This window comes from Mus musculus, chromosome 9 (genome assembly GCF_000001635.26).
Source record: "Mus musculus strain C57BL/6J chromosome 9, GRCm38.p6 C57BL/6J".
Taxonomy (NCBI): domain Eukaryota; kingdom Metazoa; phylum Chordata; class Mammalia; order Rodentia; family Muridae; genus Mus; species Mus musculus.
The window spans coordinates 108,176,140-108,194,639 of record NC_000075.6 but is presented as its reverse complement, the minus strand read 5'-3'; the positions used below and the strand labels follow the sequence as shown (position 1 = coordinate 108,194,639).

Here is an 18,500-nt window from a genome sequence, read left to right as displayed (position 1 = left end):
CCTTAATACCGTTCCTCATGCTGTGGTGACCCCTAACCATAAAATCATGTCACTGCTACTTCATAAGTGTAATTTTGCTACCGTTATGAATCTCAATGTAAATATTTTTGGAGATGACGGTTTCCCAGCGGGGTGCCGACCCACAGGTTGAGAAATGCTGCTCTGGAAGAACAGCCGGTGCTCGTACTGCTGAACCATCTCTTCAGCAAAGTTGTTGTATCGCTCAGGCAGGCTTTCAATTTTTCCTTCCCCTGTCTTAACCTCCACCCGTAAGATCCAGGACCACGGGCATGAACCATAACTCCTGCCTTTCCTCAACTCCTTAGCAAATGTCTCAGTGTACAGGCCAAAGAAGCAAACCCATGCATGTCCACCCACCCATTCCCTTTGGGTGTGATAAGAAGATACAGTCAGCTAGGGAGCTTTGGGGCCCTGGAAAACTCCTGTAGAGTCTTTGAGTCCACGCTGTCCCTGGAGGGACTGCAGCTCAACCTCCAGGGAAAAGCTACCAGATGCACCACACAGTTGTTTTACAGTCAAAGTGAAGTGTCTTGAGTGGAGACGGTTCACTGGCCGCCACTCCGTGAAGAGACACTGAATGGAGCCTGTCTTTTCCCTGGTCCTCATCAGATCAGCAGCCTAACAATGATAATTTTGGAGTGAAGGTCAACCAGCTCTACCAGCCCTCTTTGTCGTGGTAGAACTCCTAGCAAGTGCAGGTAGGAAAATGCTGAGAGCATTCCGGAGAACCAAGAGCAGGGGTCAGTCCCTAAGAGCAAGCCAGTGAGATACGATTGTTCCATCTGTTCCATCGAGAAGTCTAGCCGAATCAAGAGCCCTCGGCCACCAGGGGTTAGTACTGCCCCATGGTCAGTAGCTGCCCTTGGGATGAAGGACGGGGGTGGAAGTGGACAGGAAAGATGTGTTCCAGGAAATGGCCCTCAGAGGGAAGGGAATTGTTTGACTTTGAGAGAGGAAGGGCATTACTAACCTATACTTCCAGGTCCTCCTGGGTCCACTGTGCATGCCCTTTTTCACCATGGTAGCAAAGACCCTAGAGGTCTATTTGCAGCCAAGAATCTACCCTGAGGAGAACAGCTCCCCAATCTTACTGGCTGGATAGGGCTAATTACTCCCCCAGGAACTAGGGACATGTTGACTTGAATCTGTGGAAAGCCACAACTTCTGTGATTTCTACAGAAACAAACCAAACAAACAAATAAACAAACAAAAGCTGTGTTTTCCGCCTTCTAGCTGGTCCAACCCACGTGTTGTAGAAGACCATCCTCTGAGCACAATAGCGATGACCATCTTCAACAGAAACAGGTGTGACTGTTCACCAGAGCCCCTCAAGATCGTGCCTGTTGACATTCCTTCACGGTAGCAAGGGCCAGGACCCTCACCTGAGATCCCAGGCAATCCCTTTTGCACCCCCTCGTCTGCTGTTTGCAATTCTGTTCTAATTGTGTGTGGCTTGTGGTCTTGGGAGGTGTGTAAATGTATAGAGGATGGAAGGTTATCTGTAGATGGGGACAAGGGAGACTCCATCTATGCGTTTGTGGGAAAGTTGTCATTCATGTTGGGTGTGACACTTTCCAGTGAGATGGGTGCTTTGGAGTCATGCATGCTCTGTAGGTGAGTCCAATAACCTCATTGGTTTGCCAGCTTGGATCTTGGTGGAATTACTTTGTCTGGTTTTAGTGCCCTATCAGGAATGCATTTTATCTCCCCAGGTAGAGGTCCCAAGATGTCCCACTAGCTGGTGTTTGTGAAGCTAAAACAGTCTAGTATGGGACAGTCTGACCAGCCATGTTGCCTATGTGTCACAAATCCCCAAGAGAGCAAATGGCAGCATTATCTGTGTGTGCTGGACTCTCATTCTTGTGTGTCACCCCCCACCAGTGACTTCACCCTCAGAGCCTCCTTATTACAAGCCCTGTTACTATCCTAACTTTGCACATGAGGAACTAGGGGCTTGGTGATTCCAAGGTCCCACTGGGAGTAGCCGATCTGAGATACTGACTCACATGGTGCCTGTTCATAAATAGTCACCAGAAACGAAACAAAAACTCTCTTCAGCACAGCAAGGGCACCACAGGGAAGGCTCTCCTCCCTCAGTTCCAGACAGGCTCAGGAGTTTAACCAGAAGCATAGCAGACATGTAAGAAAACAACAGGAAGTTGGGAGACTCTGAATTCCTTCTCATTTTTACCTGCCCCATTACAGAGTTTGGGGAAAAGCAGCTTTGGATGTTTGGTGGAAGAGCTGAAGTCCATTTCCTGTACAGACAGCTCTGGTCTGTCCATGTTCACCTGGACCATCCCAAGTCAGGTTGGAACTCTTTTGTTTTTGTTGTTCAAGGCAGGGTTTCTCTGTGTAGCCTTGGCTGCCATGGAACCCACTCCGTAGACCAGGCTGGCCTTGAACTCAGAGATCTACCTGCCTCTGCCTCCCAAGTAATGGGATTAAAGACAAAAGCCACCACTACCACAACATGAGAGGTTAGAACTTCTGATATTTAATACATTCTTCAGTATTAAGAGAATGATATAGATTTCTGAAATGCAGTCAAGTTACTTAAGCCCTCCTACATAGCCATGATTTAGAGCCACAGATGGTTTAGAATATAGTCTGGGTTTTACAGTCATTCTTTCTCAGGAGAACATCTGAGGCCCTTATAAGGAGACAGGGGCTTTGCTGCCTGTCCCTACCAGGCCAGCCTCCCACTTAGGCTACTCAAAGGAAGGTCCTTTCTAACAGTTCCCTTGGACAGAAAGTGACACTGGCCCCACGTAGTACCAGACACTACTATGTTGCTTTGGTTGTCTTGCCTTTCTTTCCTCCCTTCAAATGAGGACGAGAAAGTTTACTAAGGTCTCAGGCTAATGAGGGAAATTTACAACCCTCTGGACAGTCCCCGAGGGCCACAGCAGAAGGCCACCAATAACTTCTCTTCTCTGGCCCCAATTTCACCTGACTCTGTACACCCTCTCTCCCTTGGGTGCTTCCCGAGACTCTGGGTCTATGGGACTCAGCCTCAGTATGAATCCCAGACGATGCTCACTACTATTTGGTTTTCCCCACAGCAATATCCAGCCCCTGACGGTCTGGCCCCAACATCTCAATCACTTTACACCTCTGAACAGACTCCCATTCATCTGCATCCTGCAAGTCTCTCACAGAGCCTGTTCTATGCTTTACCTACCAGGACAGCCTCCTGCTATATCTCACAATAGCTTGCCCCAGAACATGCTATATAGATAAGCCTGAAGTCTCACAGAGATCTGCCTGCCTCTGCTCCCACGCGCTCGGAAGAAAGGTGTGTACCACGATGTATGGTCCTTATGGATAGAAAGTGCCAGATTTCAGGCCGTGGACAGCGCTATGCCACCTTGTGGCATTTTCCCCTGCCTTTTCTTTTTGTCTATTTCTCTTTTTCCTTTCCCTCTCTCCCTCTTTCTTCTCTCTCCCTTTTTAAAAATCATGTCATTTGTTTGTTTGTTTGTTTGTTTGTTTAAGGCAGCATTTCTCAGTGTAGTTTGGTTCTCCTGGAACTTTCTCTCAGAGCGGGATGGCCTCGAACTCAGAGATCCTCCTGCTTCTGCCTCTCAAATCCTGGGATTAAAGGCGTGTGCCATTAAGTCCGGCTGCAATAAAAGTTCTTAACTGCTAATTCATCTCTCTAGACTATACTTTAACGGAAGACATTTTTATTTGTGTATGTGTATAGCTGACGGAATGGGAGGATGTGGAGAGCAGAAGACAACGTGGAAGTCGGTTCTTTCCTTTCACCATGTGGGCTCCTAACTCACAGCATCAAACTTGGAGCAAGCATCTTTACCTATTGGTCCCTTTTGCTGGCCCGGTTTTTTTTCTTTTAAAATGGTTTGGTGTAGGCTGGCCTCGAACTCACTACGTAACTAAGGATGACCTTGATTTTCCTGCCTCAATCTCCTATTGACTGGCATTACAGACGTAGGCCACCACTCAAGGCTCTTAGTCGCTTCTAAGGTCTAGTGAACCTCCAAAGTGGTCCAGCAGATTGCAGCCAGCCACCCGAGGCCGCCGGCCTTCATTCAACACCCGCCGGCCGCGTTGGCTGCGGAGGGCGCATGCGCGGGTTCCGGAGGCCTTTTCCCGGCGACCCCGAGGCTGGTGCGTGGACACGAGTCTTCGCGGGCTGGCGTGAGCGCGCGCGGGGAGGGGGGGGGGCGTGTGCAGGGCAGGAGCGCGCGCGACGCGCATGCGCAGCAGCAGGCGGCTGTGCGAGCCGAGCTGGGAGATGGCGGCAGCTGCGGTGGAGCGGAGAGTGTGAGCGCCGCCCGGGAGCCGCCGGCCCGGGCGCAGTGCGACCCCGACCCCGCCCGCCCGCCTGCCCACCATGGGCAACGAGGCCAGCCTGGAGGGCGGCGCGGGCGAAGGGCCGCTGCCGCCCGGAGGCTCTGGTCTGGGTCCGGGCCCCGGAGCAGGGAAGCCGCCTTCAGCACTAGCTGGCGGCGGACAGCTCCCCGTGGCTGGCGCTGCGCGAGCGGCGGGACCCCCGACCCCTGGTCTCGGTCCGGTCCCCGGCCCTGGCCCCGGCCCCGGCCCGGGCAGGTAAGAGCGCGCGTCTGGGCTCCTGGGGGGCAGGGAGCTGTGGTCCGAATCTGGGGCCGGGGCCTGGAATCCCACGATCTAGTGGACAGCAGGTTCGGGTCTGCCTGCACTGCGAATCCTGCCAGATTGGCGTGAGCTGGGTGGTCAAGGTGGGCAACCCTAGGTTCTCCAGCCGCCCCGCCTTGACAGGACAGGATGGTGAGTACAGGGTTAGTCAGGGCCTGCAGACCGTGACTTCGTCACAATCCCCCAATTCTCTTCCCCATAGCGCAGGGGCCCAACAGCTCAGGAGGGGCTTATGTAACCTTAGTCTGGTCCCTCTGCACAGGGGAGCAATGGGATGGAAGACATCCTCCCTGTCTGCCAGCGTCTGCATATGTCCATTGTGTTGGGTCGAGAAAGAGCACAATGGGAGTGGCTGTCAGGGAAGATAAGTGTCACTGCTAGGAATAGGGAAAGATGGGAATAGTTGAGCCATGAACTTGGTCCTTTGCTTTCCTCAAGCATTTCGTGCCTGTCACTGTCTCTGAGGAAAGGAAAATTGCCCACCGGATACTATCAGGCCCTATAATACTCGCGGTCATGTGCTTTCGTCAAGGGTTTGTGAACACTTTCAGGTGAGGCAGAAAACGCTATTGAATTACCTCCCACCAGATATGAACTCATGGCTTAATGATTTAGCTCAACACCTCCGGCCAGTGGGAAAGCCAAAATCCACATAGACTGGTTTAAACCAAATAGATCTGGCCAAATATTTTTGAGCCCAGCTTGTTTCAGGGTTTGCCAAACCCAGATTCTGCAAAAACAAGTGGCATGGAAGGCGGAGGATGTGAATGTTGGCCTGTGTCAGCCGACTCAAGACTACCAAGAGATGACAGGGTAAAACGGAAGGCGTTATTTTTACACCAGTTGGGCCTGGGGAGTATCGTCCCCCTTGGGGGGAGGTGTTTCTATCTCCATTCAAAGCTGCCAATATCTATGTTGCTTTGCCTTTTCTGGTACACAGAAACTCCAAGGAAGAATAATGTTTGCTTTTTCAGACACCCAACTGTGCCTCCTGTGTTGATTTCTTCAGGAGTCTTTTCTTAGATAACTCACAGTGATGCAGAGATGTCAGTAGCCTGAAGCCATCTCAAACAGGCCAGCCCATGAATGTAGCTTTTAGAGGAGGAACTGGCCCGTTTTACATTTGCTTTGACAGTAATGCAGTTGAGTACCACGCAGCTCTTAGCCCTGGACACACTGCCCATCTCGCTGTGTGATGAGATGCTTGTTTTGGGTTTTAGCCTGAGAAACAGGCTCGCCAAGCTTCAGCTCTCTCCCTTCAAGGAAAAGCTACAGCTGAATGGAAAACCACCTTGTTGTTATATGGAGAATTTACCATCTCCCTTCCGGATAACCAGACTGGCTGCTCTACTAGTTGTTTATCCGACATTGCAGAGGCAAGCATATGGAATTTTGGAAAGACCTGGCGGATTAGAGGGACAGGACAGAGGCTGCTGCTGTATACTGCTCATACGGCTCAGTGTTCCATTTGTGCTCTACCTATAAGTCCTGCTTCAGGGAAAACCTAGCCACTGCCATCATGCAGAAACCATGGGCTATTGCTGGATTTTGCAGTCACAACACATTTTGCCAGCTGTGGGTAGGGCTCACACACTGGCCTGTGTGTGTGTTCCTGAGGTCCTTCAGTTTTGAGGCTCAGGGGCTGAGCTGATTTGTCAGTAACACTGAAGACTGAGGACCCTTGAGGTCCTCTTCTAGCTCCTAGTCAGTTTATCACTGCACCTCAGCTAAGCAGTCAGCCACTTCTGTCTGTCTGTCTCTGCCTCAGAGTCGGGATGGCTTCTAGGTCCTTTCACCAGTGCATCTCAGGTACCTGATACCAAATTTAGCATGTTCTGTTCTGAGATGCTGATGAACAGATTGGCCCATTGATGGAGAAAAAGCCCCATGGCATGAGCCCCAGGCATTCAGCAAAGAGCATTGCACAGGGATATATTTGTTTCCAACAAGGCCTTGAATTTTATAGCAGCCAGAAACCTTATAGTATAGGGGAAGGGGCCAAAAGAAGGTGTGATGAATTTTCTAACCCCATAGGGGAAGAGAAGTGAGGTTCTTAGGGAGTGGAATCCTGCTTCTCTCCGATTGCCACAGCACCTCCTGTCACCTCAAGCTGAGTTCGTTCTTTTCATCCTCCTGCTGAGCTGACTCGGGCTCTGTGAGGGGGCGGCTTCAGCGTTCAAGGCTGAAGAGCCTGACTTGAATTCAGTAAGCATAGGTGCTGCCACACCCATAGTGATGCTGTCTCTGGGCCTCCAGGGACGATGGCAGAGCCTTGGGCACTGCATAGCTTCACAAGGAAGGATTTTCTGTGTCTGGTCTCAGGTTCACCTCATATAGTTCTATCAGCTCTGCTTTTCCTAAGGAGACAGATTGGAAGGAAGCTGATCTCTGTCTCAGACTCTGCTTTCTAAGCTAAGTGACTTGGTAGGGGCTGCATCCTGTCAGAGGAAGGAACAAGCTTCATTCATTCATTCATTCACTCATTCACTCACTCACTCACTCACTCAGTCATTTATAGTGATGTATCAATGTGCAGCAAGGGCATAGATGATGCAATTTTACCTGTGCATGTATCCATGACATACCACCAGGTTAAGGCCAGACCTTGTAAGAACCTGAGAAAGTAAGGAGCTGGGAGGTAGTACTGTGGCAGAGTGCTTAGTCAGCACCTATAAGGCCCTGAGTTCAAGTCCCAGTACCACCACAAAACAGAACAAAAACCTGCTCATTGAGTACTGGAGAGATGGTTCAACAGTTAAGAGCACTGACTACTCTTTTAGAGGACCTGGAGTCAATCCCTGACATCCACATGTTGGGTGGCAGCCATCCATAACCTTCAGTTCCAGGGGATCTGACACTTGCTTCTGGCCTCTATGGACACCAGGCATACATATAATGCATAGACATACATGCAAAACACTCATACACATAAAAATACAACTTAAAAATCCTTACACGAAGCAGGGAGGGAGAGATGGTTCCGTGGTGAAGAGAGCTTGCTACACAATCATGAGGACCTGAGCTTCAAATAACTGGGCATCTCATGAAAACCTGCATCCCCCAGTGCTGAGCAGGCAGGATGAGAGGATCAGTGAGACTTGCTGGCTTCCAGCCGCTCTGAGAAGAGAGCCCCAGCTTCAAAGGGGGCGAGTGGAGAATGTTGAAGAGGACCCTCGAGACCTTCCTTTGGCATCTCCCTGTATGGACACAGGTGAACACACCCCCTCCCCCAACTGTGTACGTAGATTTAGGCACATTCACACACACAAATAAATTTTAAGCAACTGCTTTAAAATTGCACAAAGGGCCCACATAAATCCGTGGCAGCCCACACATCTCGCCCACATCATCTCGCCCACATCAGCTGAAAGAACGTGTAAATGTTTTGTCATGTGCAAATTGATCTTCAATAAATTAGCTGAGGTATCTTAGCTACTGAGAACAAGTACTGGATTTGGCTACATGGACAGTATGGAAGAAAACCCATTAGGTCCCTACCCACTAGCACTCAGTCTGGTTGGTTAGGTCCCTCTTGAAGAGTCACATCGTGGATAATCTCAAGGAAAGACTGGGCAGCCTAGTGTCTACATATGGAAGGGTTTTCAAGTAGGAAGATTAGAAAGACACATTTAGGTTTCAAGGGAGAGAGACACACAAAACATTATGGGAAAATCACTGGAATTCAGGGGTAGGGGCGGGAAGAGGAATGTGGTCTACCTTGGCAGAGACAGTGAGCAAAGAGACTGAATGCAAGAGACTCGGAGAGAGACAGGGACAAGCCAGCTGAGACATCTCTCTCTAAATGCCCATCAAAAGCCACAGTTCCCTTTTAGTTCATACGACATGGAGAAGTCTTGAGGCAAACATGACAGGAACCCTTATCATTTGCTGGAAGGTGAGAGTGCCCACGAACCACGTGGAGTTCTTTTCTCAAAACGGATTCATCAGGCACAGTGTCTGAATCCAGGTCCCCCGCATTAGCTGATAGCCGTGGACTAGCAGTCTACAGTGAACCTGTGAAGGCAGAGCGATAGGTGGAATTGCCAGATTTGGAAATAACCGTCATTTGTCATTTAGAAGCCTTGTCTGGCCCCAGTGGCTGAGTTTTCTGGGAGTACAGGTATGAATTGAAGTGACCTTCCTTTAGAATAGTGACATTGTCAATCTTACCTGGAGAGGGCAGCTTTGTGACATTGTCCCCAGCACCAGTGGGGCTGTCAGGATGCTGTCAGTGGCTTGCTTTTTTTTTTTTTTTTTCTATTTTGGAGACAGAGTCTTATTTTGCAGCCTAGCTAGCCTGGAATTCACCACATACATAACCCAGGGTGGACTTGGACTAGGGCTGCCCCACCTGCCTCTGCTTTACAAGAGCTGGGACGACAGGTGTGAGTGACCAAGCCTGGCTCTGAGTTAAAAATTCTTTTTTCTAGTGGAGATATTAGGAGAAGACAGGCTATTTAAACAAGCAAGCAAGTGAGCAAACAAACAAACAAACAAACAAAACACGATGACTATGGAACACTTCAGCATATGTAACAACAGAGAGGATTGTCCACTAAAGCCTCATGTTCCAATTACGTGGATACAGGCACGCTCAACTCAGCCAATCACGTTTCCTTTACCTCCCTTCTCACTGAGACAAATTCCAACAGTCCTACATCCCATCAGCAGCATCTCACTGTATCCTTCCAAGAAATGAGCTCTGAATAAACGTAACCATGACGACACCATCATAGCTGAGTAGGTATTTCTTTCCTCCCAGGGAAGGTATGCTAGGAATCAAACCCAGGGCCTCAGAAATGCTGGCCAGGCACCCTGTCTTCAGCTAAACATACAGCCTGTTCTTTAAAAAAAAAAGATTTATTTTTAATTATGTGCATTTGTGTGTCTCTGTGCGTGAATATGCATCTGAGTGCAAGTGACCGAAGAGGCCAGAAAGACTGGCTCTCTCTCAAGCTGGGTATAGGTAGTAGGAGCCACTCAACATGGGAGACGAGAACTGAACCTGGGTCCCCTGCAAGCACAGTACACGACGTTAACTGCTGAGCTGTCTCTCCAGCCCTCCAACAATCTCTCCTTAATCTCAGGGATCATTTGGATGTGGGTCTGTCTTCTGATCGTGTTATAGATTTTGGCAGTTGGTTTGCACAAATTGTGATATATAAGGTAAATCTAGTCCCTTTAAATTGATAGACTGTCTCTGAAGTTGTTCGTTCTGTAATTTATGTATTACATCTCTGAGTCATTTGTTCTTTGATCCTTCATATTCTAGACTGAGCTAATTGCATTCTTATGATGTCATTTAAGATGTATCTTGGCTAAAGTTTTCCTGAAAAATTGGATATTATAATATTATATTTAGACTCTATTCTAATCCATGCTTTATTATTATTATTATTATTATTATTATTAATTCATAGTGCTGGATTTCAAACCCTGAAGCGTCATACATGCTAGACAAATGCCCTACCACTGAATTGTATGTCACAAGCCCAGACTTCATTCATTTTGTTATTTTTGAGACCATGACTTGCTATGTTGATCTTAAACATACTTAGCCCAGGGTGGCCTCAAACTCTCAATCCTCCTGCCTTAGCCTCCAAAGTGCAGAGCGGCATGTGCTACCACGCCGGGCTGAAATTCTACCGTTAGAAGAAGGGATTTGTTGAAGGATTCAGATATGGAGAGAGGAGGAAGTCGCTAAAAATAGAGCCAGGCTTTGGACTAATTTGGGAGCCAAAGAACAATGTACTGGGTCACTTTTTCTTCTGTCTCTGAAATTTTCCTGATTTGGGTTGGCACTGAGTTTAAGAAGCCAACGCTTTCAGAGTCCTGCCCTTTGACCCCAGCTCACGTGAGCCCTCTGTATATCCGAAATAAGAAGCTGCTAGGAGCTAGGTTTGAGGGGTTCAAGCAATCCTCAGCTCACTGGTCTCGCTCCGGGAGCCCATGGTCTGTCCTGTTGAGCTGGGGCTGATCGTGCCGTCACATTGGGTCTCACCGTGGTTACTGAGTGGCTGCTTCATCGCCGACAGTCGGCTAGGTTTTTTATTTCTCTCTTGCCCTGCCATGCCGTGCAAACCCTGCAGGCCCCATCTGTCCTGGCATCTTTGTCCTTCCTGCCCCGGAACTGTTTGAAAACTACAACGGCGACCGAGGCCTGCATGCTTGCAGCAGTGGCTGAGGGCCACTTCGGGATATGAGTGAGGCTTGATGAACAAGTCTAGCTGTGGGGCCTCCGGCCTCAGTCCTCCCGTTGCCAGAAGCATGTCATGTCGGTAGCAGCACCAAACTCAGGGACTTGCCCAAGTTCTGCTCCTAAGGGACCATCTGCCATCTTCGCGTAGAAGCACCATGGGGCGGTTGGCTATAGTTGGGACCGTGGCCTGTGGCTCCCTGTGGTAGGGAAGCTGGAATTCTGGCGCTCTGCCCTCTGTGGTTCCCTCCTGTCAGGCCGGACCTTTAGTGGGTGGGTGTCTGCTGGTTTTTCTGTCTTGTGTGTGTGTGTGTGTGTGTGTGTGTGTGTGTGTGGTTCTGGGAGTTAAACCCAAGGCTGTGTGCATGCCAGCCTAGGCAAGTGATGCTTGACCACTATCCTCAGCTCATTCCCGCGGCATTATTCTCCCTATCTCACTTCTACTTAGGACTGAGCGGCTGAGGCCATTGCGCATGCTCCTTCGCTCATCCGAATTGCATTCTGGGGCCCAGCAGGGTGTTAGGATGTTTCCTTCCCAGCTTTGCTTTTATGCACCCACGGTTCTAATGAGAGCTCTGATCAAGAAGAGGCTTTACCTGCTGACTGACTCTCACTTCTTTCTAACAAGAAAATTACTTAGAGGCACCCTAGAACCTTTTAAGTCCTTTTCAGGCTCAAGTCCAGAAGTGCCTGCAGAAGCCTGGCCCAGAGCAGGTGGTTCTGATGTCAGAGCCAAGGGTGAAGACTCTGCAAGGAAGTGGGAGTGGTTTCTGAGACCCAGTCTCACATACAGAGGGGATCAAAGGGCTCTAACGGCTTGTCTAGGAGCTCCTGAGAAGTCTGTCCTACCCGCGAGTGACGCTGGCCTAGGGAGGAAACAACTCTCACAAGGATGCTGAATAATTACTGCAGAAATGTGGGTGATTTGGAAAAGAGGGAAGATAAGGACACTCTTCAGTAGTCACATTGGTGTATTGCTGTGTATGTGGGGGTTAGCAAGGGACTACCTGTATGTGTGCCTGTGCATGTGCCTGTGTGTGTGTGTGTGTGTGTGTGTGTGTGTGTGTGTGTGAGAGAGAGAGAGAGAGAGAGAGAGAGAGAGAGAGACAGAGACAGAGACAGGCAGACAGGGATAGACAGACAGAAAACAGAGACAGCGGGAAGAGAGAGAGCATTGGGTGGTACATATTTAGAAAAGAGGAAAGCCACAGATGTTAGACCTTACCTACCACTTTGAGGCAAGGTCTCTCCCTCTCTTTAAATTTCTTAAAATTATTTTATTTTATGCATATGGGTGCTTGCTTGCATGTGAGTCTATGCAACATGTGTATGTCTGGTGCCACTAAGACCAGAAAGGACATTGGGTCCCTTGGGACTGGAGTTATAGATGGTTGTGAGCTGCCATGTGGGTTTTGGGAATTGGACCCTGGTCCTCTGGAAGAGCAGCCAGTGCTCTTAACCACTGAGCAGTCATGGTAGTCCTACATACCCTTTTATCTTATCTTTTTGAGACGGGGTCTCTGTATAGCCCGGGGAGTCTTAGAAACTTTCTGTGTAGACCAGGTTGGCCTTGAACTCAGATCTGCCTGCCTCTGCCTCCTGAGTCCTGGTAATAAAGGTTTGCGCCATTATATCCAGCTCTCTTGACCTTTTTAAAAATACTTTGGTTTTACTTATGTGTATGCATGTGTCTGTATGAGGATTTGTGAATGTCAGCGCCTGAGGAGGCAGGAGGCATGGACACCCCCGGAGCTGCAGTTATACAAGTTGTAAGCTGCTGCCCAACATGGATGCTAAAAATCAAACTCTGCTCCTCTGGAAAAACAGGAAGTAGCCTGGACCATTCCTGTCCATGGCCATCTAAGTCGGGTCAGCCCCCTTCTCGTTGTAGGACCACCACAATTACAGACACCTACCACCACATCTGGCGTTTTGTTTGTTCTTGGGCTTCAAATGGAGGTCATGTTTCTGTGGCAAGCACTTTACTCCCTGAGCCTAAAGGTTTTTGGAGGGTGGGGTGGGAGCGAGGTCCCATGTGGCCCACACTGGCCTTGAACTTGTGACCCTCCCCTTTGCTTCCTCCTCCTCTAGGTATGTGCCATTATACCAGGCTTTTAACAGTATTTATTATATACCACGTGATGCTTTAAAACATAGAAAAATAGTGTGTTTAGTCACTCACATACTTATTTTCTTGTGGTGAAAAAGAGTTGAAATCTGCTCAGTGCTTTTTCAAGAGTATAATGTTGTTATTAATTTATTTTTCCTGTCTAACTTAGAGTTGTTTATCTCTTGGCCAAAGTCTCTGCACTCTCCTCTTCTGTATATTTTATATGTGGGAACCCTTGGGTTTTTTTTTTTCTTCAGTGAAATAGAAATGGTTTTTTTAACTTAAAACTTATTACTTACATATTTTGATGCTGGTAATTGAACCCAGGGCTTCATATATCCCAGGCAAATGCTCTGCTGCTGAGCTACATCCTCAGTCCACAAGGAAATGTTTTCTTGTTTGAGACAGGATCTCAGGTAGCTCAGGGTGACCTCAAGCTCCCCTTGTAGCTGAGGATAATTTTGGAGTTGTGATCTTCCACCTCTACCCCCAGAGTGCTAGGACCCCATGCATGCACCACCATGCCATTCTATGCAGTGCTGAGAATCGAACCCACGGCTTCAAGCACACCGGGTGGATGCTCTACATCTGGGCTACATGTCCACCTCAGCGTTGTTTCGTTTGTCAGTGTCTCACTGTGTAGCCCAGACTCGGTTTTAGTCTTCCTGCCTAAGCCTTCTGAGTGGTGGGATCATGAGCACCTCGCCTAGAGTAGGGTTTTAAAGGAACCACTCGAGCCTATGCTTGGTGAGCCGTGAGAACAGAAGAAATAGCATAGAATGAGTGCGCTCCGCCCTCCATGGACTTGTGGTCTGAGGAGGGACAGACAGACATGTCCAGATCTCTACCCTCTCTTTCCTCTTCCTTCTTGTCCTTCTCACCTCTGCTTCTCTTTGTCTCACGGAGGTAGGATAATCAAAAGCACGATTTGAAGGGATTGTATTATTCCATATCCTAAAATAGTAGAACATATATTTGTATAGTGCTTTACAGCTTACAAAACACATTCAAAACATTAGCTTATTCTGTTGGGAGCTCCAAAGACCTAAGATGAGCGTTTCAGAACAGCTAGCAAGCAGACGTTAGCAAACCAAAATGCCTTACACTGAGCACAGCTGGAGAGCCGTGTCATTTCCCTTCCTCCTGCTCAGAGAAGATGGAAAATTTAGCAAGAGGATGGGGAGGGCTGTGGGGAGGCAAAAGGATCAGGAAGTAGGACATTTGGATAAAGGACAGTGTGGGGTGCGGAAGAGTGGGCCTCCTGAATGCCGATCAGAAAGCCAGGTTTTGATCATTTGATGTTGCCCCAGACGCCACACTGAGTACACACACCGAGGAGATCTTTAGGATATTCTTGGTTTATTTTTGAGCTTCTGAGGCTCATGCTTGGTAAGGGCTCCGCCACTGACCCACTCCCAGGCCCTTAAGTTTTCAGTTTCATCATCCCTAAAATGAAGGGTTTACCGGATAATTTCCAAAGCCCCATTCACCCTTGACATTTGACCTCTATGAGATGAATAAAAAGGGAGGGGATGATTTCCATTGTTCTTCAGCCCCACTGAGAAGTCAAGGTCACAAACTGGCCATGGGGCTCACACCTGTAATCCCAGCATCCAGGAGGCTGAGGTAGGAGGGTCACGCTGCCTTCCGGGCCAGCATGTGTTTGTTAAATAGTATATCAGCCTGAGATACAGAATGAGAACCTGTCTCAGGCAAAACAAGATGATAAATAAAAAGCACAATGTGTTTCCATCAGGGGAATTAAAAGCAGCTGTAAATAGAGGGTGGCTCATTTACTATGTTCTAGAAACTTCCTAGAATGGACAAAGGAAGTCAAGCCTGGAGCCAGGTCGATGGCACTTTCCCTACAGGTGGCTGCTTGGAAAGTCACTGGCCTCCATGCACTGGGGTAGCCAGCGATGCAAGCGAAACCTAGGCCAGCAGAGCCTGCTGTGGGCTCACCGTTCCCTGCTCTGGGCCCCCTCACCTTCTGAGCATCTCTCTCCCCATAGGCAATGGTCTATGTGCCTATGATTGCCAGAGGGAGCTGGAGTTGGGCAAAACTGTGAGGGGGGAGGTTGGCACAAGGGAAGGCGAGCCCAGAAGAGGCTAGTTTGGTCTACTGCACTCATGCAGTTGGACGGTGGAGTTGACACCTTCATTTTAGCGGGAAGAGCTGCCCTAGGCCTCTGTGGGCTTAGGCCAGACTCTCTCAGTGTCAAGGTCAGTACGTGAGGGTGGTCCTTTGAGAATATGGCTTGGCTTCAGCAGATAATGTGTGTCTGCCCCTAGCCCAGCCCTAACAGATGCTAGAATGGCTGCTGTTATCTCCCGGGCAGAGCTCTGCCCTCGTATGAACGCGAAAGTAGTCAGCAGTCTTTGGTCTTTCTCAGCAGACTCCTCTGTTAGGAAACTCCTGTTTCTGGTTACTTGAAGTGGATTTCCTTATATTTCTTGTTGGCTGGTCCTCGGCTCAGAGGTTTCACAGGTATCTGTTATGAGCCTCCCTACCTGCCATGTTCTCACAATTCCTCAGTCTGGTCTTCTCTGACTTTGAGACTTTCAGCTCCTTTGGCTGTCGTGGGGACAGTTGCCTACCTAGGCTGGTGTGCCCAAGGCTCAGTACTCTAAAGACAGGGAGACTCGGAGACCAGGGCCCTGGCTTAGCACGTGACATGGCTTATGAATGACAGTCTGAAGATCAGAGCCTTCACTCATGCCAGCAGCAGAAAATCTTCCTCTGCCTTTCTGAGATCTTCATGGAAGCTATCCCCATGGCTGTCTAGCCTCTTGCAGGCCATCTCTGCACGAAGGCTGAGTGACTCCCATTTGGAAACGTGGAGCCCAGGTGTGCATCTGCGGGAGCCTGTGTAGGTCCTGCCATGTCTGCTCTCTGTATGCCTGGAGATTCTTTGCAACCTAGTGAGGTTTTTGGATCCTATGTTCCACTGGAGAACGAGGGTAAGAATTAAGGCAGTGTTTGTTTCAGGAGTCATCCTCTGAGGGCATATCCCTCTCCTGCGTCCTTGTGAGCCCACATTCTCGAGCCCCACATCTGACCTTGAGTGGCCAGTGTTAGAGTTTCACAGCCAAGGCCTTGCTAGCTGATGTTTGGTGAGTTGCCAGCTGAGGAGAGAGGGAGAGTCAAAGTCGGATTGGAGAGGCCAGCGCCCCTTTACCCTGGCCACAGCCCCCTGTGCATTGCAGAGGAATCACTGTGCAGCCCTGCTCTTTCCCTGCTGGCCTTTCCTTAGGTAGCCCAGTCTCTGGGTCTGCAGGGGCTGCACTCACAAGAGCAGCAGGTGCTCAGCAGACACACCGAAGGAGAAATGTGGAATGGTGAGGGGCTGGAGAGATGGCTCATTGGAAAAGGGCTCACTGCCAGATGTGAGAACTGAGTCTCATCCTCAGAACCTACTCCTGATCCTCCTCCCTCTGCCAGTCAGTCCTGGACCTACAAGTGTGTTTGCATGCCCACACGCATACCCAGCGTATCCCTTCTCTTAAACTAAACCAAAAAGCCCCTCACTCCTGTACAGTCTTGAGACATTGTCATTACTATGTGTTGGCTTTATTCTAACACATATGTATGCGTGAATATAGGTAGAGTGTAGAATGTGTGCACATGTGTATAGTTATTTTTTTATAATTATAGGCATATTCTAGTCACATTGTGTCAATAGGAGTGTGACATTTACTGTGGCTGGAATTTTTTAATATTTTTATTAGGTATTTTCCTCATTTACATTTCCAATGCTATCCCAAAAGTCCCCCATACCCTCTCCCCCCACTCCCCTCCCCCTCACTCCCACTTTTTGGCCCTGGTGTTCCCCTGTACTGGGGCATATAAAGTTTGCAAGTCCAATGGACCTCTCTTTCCAGTGATGGCCAACTAGGCCATTTTTTGATACATATGTAGCTAGAGTCAAGAGCTCCGGGGTACTGGTTAGTTCATAATGTTGTTCCACCTATATGGTTGCAGTTCCCTTTAGCTCCTTGGATACTTTCTCTAGCTCCTCCATTGGGGGCCCTGTGATCCATCTAATAGCTGACTGTGAGCATCCACTTATGTGTTTGCTAGGCCCCGGCGTAGTCTCACAAGAAACAGCTACATCAGGGTCCTTTCAGCAAAATCTTGCTAGTGTATGCAATGGTGTCAGTGTTTGGAGGCTGATTATGGGATGGATCCCGTGTATGGTTATTTTAAAGTAATAATGTAGCTATTTTTTTCCCTAGCAATAATACTAGTGAATATAAGTTAAGATCCCCTGGGGTATATTTGGTCTTTAGGTTATATCTTTCCAGAGACATATAGGCTCATGTCTTGAGCTATTAGAAGTTAGTCTTTCCTGTGTGGTTATGCCATTAATAAGATAAAAAGTTAAGCTCCTTTATTCTAGATTGTTTTTAATTTGTAAGGATTGGTTTTGAGTACTTATCTGATTTCACCATATTACTGTGCAATAAATCAGCCAAAATTCAGTGGCTTCAAATAACAGTTCTTTAAAAAAAAATGTTCTCACTCAGACATTTGCAAGCTGGATAGAATTCACTGATGTAGGCTGGACTCCAGGCTCCACTTAGTGTGTGCTTCATCCTCCCTGGGCAGCAGGCTAGCTGCTGGTTCTTGCAATAAAGATGACAGACACACGAGTGTGTTTGAACTGCACAGGCCTCTGACTTACTCATTGTGGTGGTCTGATTGAGAGTGGTCCCTATAGGCTAGTATTATTGGAACACTTAGTCACCACTGAATGGTTCTGTTTGAAAGGATTAGAAGGATTAGGAGGTGTGGCCTTTTTGGATGAAATGTGCCATTGGGGGTTGGTTTTGAGGCTTTAAAAGCCCGTGCCAAGCCCAGTGTCTCCCTCTGTGGATCAGGACATAGCTCTGAGCCACTGCTACAGTGCTATGTGTCCGCTATGGTCTCCACCAGGGTGGCAGTGGACAAAGCCTCTGAAACTTCAAGCAAGCCCCCAATCAGATGCTTTCTATTATAAGAGATTGTTGGTCATGGTGTCTCCTCACAGCAATAGAACCGTGACTGACACTCATGTGTTGTTCATTTCCTTTAGACAACACAATTCGTGGTTAAGCCCAGTGTGATATTGTAGTCACCATACATCCCAGAACTTGGTGATGGCAAACAAGCATTTTGGTCAAGGTCTATACTGCAGGGATCCAGAAAGGGCACACTGGGAGTGGCTCATTTCTGCTCCTTCTTCCCTTCCTTCTGTGATAAGAAACAGTTTCATCAGCATTCCCTGTCCCCACCTCACTTCCCTTTTTGGAGACAGAGTCTCAATATGTAGCCTTGGCTGGCCTTGAACTCACTGTGTAGAACTAGAGATTCACCTGCCTCTGCTTCCTGTATGCAAGGGTTAAAGTCCTGGGATTAAAGGCAGAGGCTACTGCACTTGACTTACATAATGAATCTTGATGATCATCACTTTGTAGCTGATTCAGAACTCCTACCTTCTCTTTACATCTGCACTCTGGTCCCCTTGTGAACATAACATAATTTCTCCATGG

At 48.5% G+C, this 18,500-nt stretch overlaps 1 protein-coding gene across 2 annotated transcripts in view; it reads left to right on the top strand.

Annotated features, from left to right (window-relative positions):
• The first annotated feature begins 4,220 nt into the window (after positions 1–4,220).
• Bsn (bassoon) overlaps positions 4,221–18,500 on the top strand; it is a 94,398-nt gene continuing 80,118 nt past the window's right edge. The window contains exon 1 of one of the 2 annotated variants that reach the window (XM_006511634.4): positions 4,221–4,596. In XM_006511634.4, the coding sequence (XP_006511697.1) occupies positions 4,382–4,596 (215 nt within the window). In that variant the 5' untranslated portion in view covers positions 4,221–4,381. The remainder of the gene's footprint in view (positions 4,597–18,500) is intronic. The other variant, NM_007567.2, reaches the window with a different exon arrangement.